The 7,283-nt window shown below is 49.9% G+C and overlaps 1 protein-coding gene across 1 annotated transcript; it reads left to right on the plus strand.

Annotated features, from left to right (window-relative positions):
• Positions 1–3,277: 3,277 nt before the first annotated feature.
• Pglyrp1 (peptidoglycan recognition protein 1) lies at positions 3,278–6,788 on the plus strand. Its single transcript, XM_076839133.1, has 3 exons — positions 3,278–3,637; positions 5,915–6,036; positions 6,482–6,788. Exons 1-3 carry the CDS (start codon positions 3,351–3,353, stop codon positions 6,658–6,660), a joined length of 588 nt encoding a protein of 195 aa, XP_076695248.1. The 5' UTR covers positions 3,278–3,350; the 3' UTR covers positions 6,661–6,788.
• The last annotated feature ends 495 nt before the right edge of the window (positions 6,789–7,283 follow it).

A 7,283-nucleotide genomic window follows, 5' to 3' on the forward strand; every position in this document is an offset into this window, starting at 1 on the left:
AAAAATTAAAAATAAATAAAATAAACCTTAGAGTCATCTGCATCTCAGTGGTAGCTGAAGTCAGAATGTAGATAAGATCCCCCTGCAGCAGAAGAAGAGTATATGATCCAGGGCAGAAAAAAAGTCTGAAAAAAAGGAAAAAAAAAAAAAAAAAAAAGACCACACAGAAGTCGAAGGAAAACCAAGACAGTCTTGCATCACAGAAACTAGAGAAGTGACCATTTCAAGAAGGAGGGGGTCAAATATGTGAAATGTTGCCCAAGGTCATCCTGCTAATAAGTGGGAGGAATGAAATTTAAAACCAAGTCCAGCTATATAATAATGATGCTGGAGTAAATGGTCAGCCATTTAGAAACAAAGTTAGACCCCTACCTCACACCACATGGAAACATAAATGAGAGCAGAGTTCTAAAGGTAAAATGCAGAATAACAATATTTTTTAAAACAGAAAAAGTTTTATAATCATGATGTGAAAAGTCTTCTTAAGATAGGAAACATAGAAATCATAAAAGAAATTTGATTTTTAAAACAGACTGGAGGAAAAGATTTGACAGACAACCCAATAGAAAAATTATTAAGAGATGAATAGACAGTTCATAAAACATGGATACGAACAGCCAGAAATACATTAAAAAGACAAATGCCTCTCTAATGTGGAAGAAAATGCAAATAAACTTTGAGATATCATTCCTTGGATTGGTAAAGCATGTATTTCCGTTGCTGGGGAAAAGAAATACAAAACCCTTTTTGGAGATGGCATTGGCAGTATCTATGGAACTTTTACATGTGTTCTATTTGTTGATTTAGATGCTCATACATGGGGGGATTCACTTCGTGAAAATTAATTAGCATGTGCAATCAATTCTATTAATTCTATTAAATCTGTAAAAAGTGCATTTATACATTTTTCTATAAGTATATTATTCTTTATTGCTTCTAAAAAGAACCGAGACACATAAAACACACATATTTGATAACTCAGTAATCTTAGTGATGGTATTCTTTGTTTCACAAATTGATAACAAAAAGACAACCAGATTTTTTTAATGGGCAATGAATATAAACAGGTATTGACAGAAGGGCAAATCCAAAGGGACAGCACACAGAAAACTCCTCAATCTCCTGGTTGGTCATAAAAATGTCAGTTGAAGTTCCAAAGGGATATCACTTTGTGTCTATAAATTTGAGAAATAATAGCACCTGCTTTAAGGGTGGGGATGAGAAAGCACCGATACATCAATGGTGGAAATGTGAATTGCTAATAGTCTTTGGGGGAAAGCAATGTAGTAAAATCTATTAAATATGTACTTTTGATTTAACAAGTCTGTCTTTATAATATTTATAAATGCTCAGTGTATAGGGACACTGAACAGCACAACGTGGAAAAAGGACCAGAGAACCTTCCAAAAAAGAGTACATCAACAGTGCTGCACTACACCAGGAAATACTGTGCAACTCTAGGAGGAATTCATGAACAATGGCCACTTTGCCCTGGAGGATACACGTGAAATACCAGGTGACAAAAGGTAAACAGAGGCTGGGCGTGGTGGCACATACCTATAATCCCAGCAACTGGGGAAGCTGAGGCAGGAGGATCACAAGCTCAAAGAGCAGCTCAGGAACTTAGCCAGACCCTGTGTCAAATTAAAATTTTAAAAAGGGCTCAGGATGTGGCTTAGTGGGTAGCACTCCTGGGTTCAATCTCCAGCACCACAAAAAGGAGGGGGGAAGCTGATGCATCTGATTTTGATTTGGTTGGTTTTGATGCCCTTATATAAGCTTACAGGAAGTAGAATTGATTAAGAACCCTATATCTGGAGGCAGGAAGCTGGGGGCCACCATCTCCTCCCTGGGTGTGGTAACCTGCACTCCTGTTTCCTCACCTGTAAAAGATGGTAAAATAATATGTACCTCACAAGCCTCTTGTGAGCATGGGACAATATCTGTGGTGCTTAGAGTTGTCGTGCTTAGAGCTGCCTGGTGTGTCATTTTGGTGCTATCATGACTGTGAATATAATTTACATGAGCATGGAAAATGTGCAGGAAAAAGTGCACCCTCATCTCTCATTGGGGACCTCAGGTGCAGAGCTGGAGGGGGCAATTAACCTTTGCAGAATTCAATTTGTTACAACTAGTGTGTTTCTTGAAAGGTTTTTTTTGTTTTTTGTTTTTTGTTTTTTTTTTAATATGGGGACTGGGGGTTGAACGCAGAGACCCTCTACCACTGACTGAGCCTTTTTATTTTAAAAGCCCCAGGCCTTTTTATTTTGCTTTGAGACAGGGTCTCGCCAACTTGCTGAGGCTAGCCTCAGACATAATTGCCTCAGCGCCCCCAAGTTGCTGGGATTACAGACGGCACTTTTTAAACTTTTTAAGGATTCATTAAAGTGGAAGGAAAACAGGAAGAGGAAGCCAGACAGTCTGCCCATGTGCTCCAGGGAAGGCCTGGGAAAGGAGATGCGGGCAGGGCAGGAGCCTGGGGAAAGCCCTCTGCCCCACAGGAGATCTGAAGCCACTCAGAGGCCAAGGCAAGCGGCTGCTGCTTTCTGGATTCAGTTGACTCCTCTCCAGGATGGAGCTCCCAGTGGCACCCATGAAAGGCATGGTGCCTACTACCAAGGGCAGACCTGAGTAGTCCCAGTGATGTTTATGTGTCACTGTGTGCCAGACACCCAAGAGCCCTATCCTGCTCAACCCAGTTAATTCCTCCCCAATACTCTGCGCTGAGACCCTCACCTTATCATCCCCACATTGCAGCTGGGGAAACTGAAACACAGAAAGATTATGTCACTTGCCAGGGCTCACACACCAGAAAATGCCCAGAATTCCAAGGCGGGCAGCTTGGTCCTGAATTCTAGTTCGGGACCACTGGGCTCTAGGGACTGCCTGTATGTTTTGTTAATTTTCCCTCTTCCAACCTCATTTTATTCAGCTGTGACCATTACTCACCTCTTTGGATGGCTGCAAGGGTTAAATGCGCCTTGGGCCTGTGAGAAGCATTTTTTTAAAATGGGAACCTTTGTTAGCTCAGGCTTGCAAAAAGGAGATGGGCCAAGGCCCTGGGCCCCTCTCCATCCTGTGCAAGTTCCTGGTAAGTTATCCAATACCCGCCCCTAGCGAAGCGCCCAGGGCTCTGCGCCCATCCCCATCTGACCCAGATTCACCGCTGGACCACACCGCATCCTGTGGGGCCCTACCAAAGGAGGAAGTTGGAAACTGGGGTCCCGCGTGATTGACCCAGGAAGTCCTGCAGGGGTGTGAGGCAAGCACTTCCCAGCTGCTGTGCTCCAGCAGATAAAGGTGGCCCGCCCGCTGCCAGGTCCTAGCCCGCTCTGCGCGCCCCGCCCGCCATGTCCCGCCCCTGTGCGCTGCTCGCCTGGGCCCTCCTCGCCCTCCTCGGACTAGGAGCAGCTCAAAATAAAGAAACCCCAGCCTGCTGCGGCCCCATCGTGCCCCGGAGTGAGTGGGGGGCCCGGCCGTCGGAGTGCTCCCAGCCCCTGAAACAGCCTGTGCGCTACGTGGTGATATCGCACACTGCAGGCAGCAACTGCGACACCCCGGTCTCCTGCCGGCAGCAGGCCCAGAACGTACAGCACTACCACGTCAGCACGAGGCGCTGGTGCGACGTGGCGTACAAGTGAGTGCGCAGGGAGGCAAGGCTGAACCCGGACCGTAGGGGACAGGGGTGCAGTCGTGAGCCCACGGACCTGGTTATAGATCTGGTCCTGGAGCCACCTGGCTGACACCTCCGCAGCTGACTGGAACTCGCAGGGGTTGTGGTTTCTCCCAGGGTCACCACCCAGGACTGGACAGGTGCAGACAGCAGCAGATGTCTGAGGACCTCAGGTCCTGGCTTTGATGGGGCAGACAGACTGTCTCACGCACCAGAGATCCTCTCCACCTCCTCCAAGGAATCCCTTCACAATGACTGGCGCCTTGTCAGGAGGCTGGAGTGTAAGGCCAGGCTGGGCTTAGTGCTGCCTGAGACCGGGAGCAGGTCCCTCCCAGCCAGGACAGGTCCTCTCCCCTTCAGCCCCCCTCTCTGTAGTGAACTGGCCTTGGGCCTGATGCTCGGGAAGTACTTAGCATGTCGCAAGAGCCCAAAACCCATGTGCTATGAACATTAAGCACCTACTGTGGTCTGTCTTGTGCAAAAGCTGGAGCCAGACTCCCCAGGGGCCCCTTCAGAAGGCTGGCTGGAGGAAAGGACCTGAGAGGATGGCTCTGGGATGGGGGGCTGGGGGAAGCTGCAGGGGGAACAGGGGCAAATGCTTTGAAGCCCAGTGAGCAGATTACACCTGAATGGCAGAATGGCGGGACACTGGAAGGGGCCTGGTGGGCCAGTGAGGACTTTGGTTTTTACTCTGAGAGGGAACCACGGAGGGGAGGGGGTGTTCTGAAAAGCAGGAGCCTAGTCAGGCTGCCTCTGGCGGCTGTGGGGAGAAGACCATCCTGGAGTGAGAACAGAAACAGGGCAGGGGGTGGGGTAAGCAGCTATGAGAGGTGGGCATGACCCCCAGCTCTCTTAACAGGGAAGGGTCTCATACAAGGGCTCCCAGAGAGGGAACATTGGAACCTCTAGATTCTCAGGCCAAGGTGAGCACCGTAATCACCTGCAGAACTTCCTGGGAATGCGGATTCTCAGGCCCCTCCCTGGAGCCTACTCCAATAGATGCCACTCAGAAGTTTAGGAGCCACAAGGGTATCCCCAGCCCTTCCCACTTGAGATTTTATCATCTGAATGCTCCAGCTTCAAGGTTTTGTTTCCAAGGATCAGGGGCTTCGATCCTAAGTATTTCTGAGGTCAGGAAGCTAAGCCAGGGCTATAGCCTCTGGTCTAAACGGCCCTTTGCAAATGCACACACTGACACCTGCTCCTCAGATTTGAAGATTCAGCATCTGATTCTGAGGTTCTGAATGCCCCCTCCCTTGCCACATCACCTTCTCTCTCAGCCTAGCTCCCCACCTGGAAATCGGGCTCTTGACTGTACCCACCTGACAAGGGTGGCTGAGGTTTAAATTAGATGCATCCAGGCAATACACACACAGAGCCCCAGCACAGGGCCAGCGCCAGGGTTGTGACAGAACCATCACGGGCCCAGTCCCCACAGCATCATCATTTCTAGTCTCTGCAAAGGCAGATTCTGTGAGATGGCTTCATAAGGGGCAGATCCAGGAGTTGGATTCAGAAGTTCCAACATTCTGTGTATCATGTGATACACAGTCATCATTCAGTGACTCTGTGACCCAGAGAGCTGAGTCCGAAGATAATGCAGTTCCAAGGTGTGACCTTCCAGTTAATTTCCTGGTGCCGGTCAGACTTGCTCAGTCAAGACATGTTGAATGAGTGAATCTTTAGGATCTGCTGCCAGGATTGGAAACCCCAAAGAAGCAGATGTGATCCCAACCCTTGAGCCCCTGATTCCGAGGGGCAAGTGCCTATAGGGGCAGGACCCTGTGAAAATCACGTGGCTTTCTAAGTCTTTGCTCTTCGGCTTAATGTGGCAAAGACACCTCAGAGGGTGGTCTTGTGAGGGTTCAGCAAAGTAAGGGTTCAACAAATCCAAAAGGCAGGCAGGAAGAACAAGGAATAAGACCATGAGGATGGGCATCCTGGAGACCCAAGCAAAACTCTGGCTCTGCCTGACTGTGACCTTGGACAGGAGTGCCCACTCCCCCAAATCTCTTTATAATGTGGGGTGGCAGTGACCCATGGATTGTATGGGAATTAAAAAAAAAAAAAAAAGGTACACGCAGAGCTGTGCTTGGCATGTGGCAGGGGCCACAGTGATTGTTCTTGTGGAAAACTAATTGGAGGGGGTGCTGGAAATTGCACGTGCTGTGGCAGGAACAGGGTAGGATGAATGGAGGAGGGAAGCCCTTCCTCCTCATCAAGTCTGACCACCCCACGCAGCTTTCTGATTGGAGAAGATGGGCTCGTATATGAGGGCCGCGGCTGGAACATCAAGGGAGAACACACAGGCCCCACCTGGAACCCCATTTCCATTGGCATCACCTTCATGGGCAACTACATGGGTGAGTCACTGTCCAGAGGCTGGCATGGGCTCAGGGAATGGGGCAGCAGGTGGAAGGCGGCTGAGAGGTTCTGCCACTTACAAGGTCTGTGACCTCGGGTAAAGGATTCCATTTCCTGAGCCTCATCTCCTCCTTGAGTAACAATGGGAGCCGCAGGGTGGGAAGGAGGAGTAGCTGATCTACACACCCAGTCCAGATGTGGGTGCTGGCTATCAGCATGGGCAGAACACAGAGGAGGGAGAATAAGCAAAAATGATTAGGGCAGCCAGTGCTTGCTAAGGCTTCTAGGGATGTTCCTTGGGTTTTCCATAAAGTAGCTGCCATTACCATCTCCTTTCATGAAGGAGCAAACAGGCCAGAGAGGGCCCGATTCACCCTACCTCGTACTATACTACTTCTGTCCTTCAAGGAAGCCCCAGACTAACTTCTGCATCTATCCTTCCAGAGCGAGTGCCCCCACCACGGGCCATCCGGGCAGCCCAGAGTCTGATGGCCTGTGGTGTGGCTATAGGAGCCCTGAGACCTGACTATGAGATCAAAGGACACCGGGATGTGCAGCAGACATTCTCTCCAGGTGACCAGCTCTATGCAATCATCCAGAACTGGCCACACTACCGCGAGTGAGGCCCTGCTTGTCAGCCCCCTGCCCCATGCCTCTCTCCCCAAGAGCTGGGAAAACCCCTGCCTCCTCCTCCTCCAATAAAGATGCAGCTTGAGAGGCTGAGGCAGGAGGATCACAAGTTCAAGACCAGCCTGGGCAACTTAATGAGATCCTGTCTCAAAATAAAATAAAAAGGCCTGGGGATATAGCTCAGTGGGAGAACACCCCTAGGTTCAATCCCCAGTACCTCCACATATATAAATAAATAAATGCAACTCCAACTGTGTTCCTGAACTGGCCCCCCCACATGCCCTGCTCCTCCCTCCCACGAGGTCCCAGCATCACCCTTCCTCCCAGCACTCTGTCCTTGATGGTGCTCAGAACCCAGAGGCCCCGACCCTGAACCAAGACCCCGGAGATCCCAGCTCGGAAGCAATATCACAGCTCAGAACCCAGAGGTCTCAGGTCAGAGCCCAGGAATCAGCACCAAGTAGGTTCAGATGTCACCACCAGCAGCTCAGGGGGCTTCCCAGGCAGTGGACCATGCTGCAAGACACCCCTTCCCCACCACACCACCAAAGACATCCTGTGCAGAACATCCTGCACAGGAGCTGGACAGCTTGCTCCCACTCCTCAGGTCTCCCCT

Source organism: Callospermophilus lateralis, chromosome 18, assembly GCF_048772815.1.
Source record: "Callospermophilus lateralis isolate mCalLat2 chromosome 18, mCalLat2.hap1, whole genome shotgun sequence".
NCBI lineage: Eukaryota > Metazoa > Chordata > Mammalia > Rodentia > Sciuridae > Callospermophilus > Callospermophilus lateralis.

What these genes read in the sequence shown, in the direction of transcription:
- Pglyrp1 (XM_076839133.1), top strand. Translation starts at nt 3,351, where the DNA reads ATGTCCCGCCCCTGTGCGCTGCTCGCCTGGGCCCTCCTCGCCCTCCTC. An exon ending in TGGTGCGACGTGGCGTACAA is followed by an intron (nt 3,638 to 5,914) that starts GTGAGTGCGCAG and finishes CACCCCACGCAG; the next exon opens with CTTTCTGATTGGAGAAGATG. An exon ending in CTTCATGGGCAACTACATGG is followed by an intron (nt 6,037 to 6,481) that starts GTGAGTCACTGT and finishes CTATCCTTCCAG; the next exon opens with AGCGAGTGCCCCCACCACGG.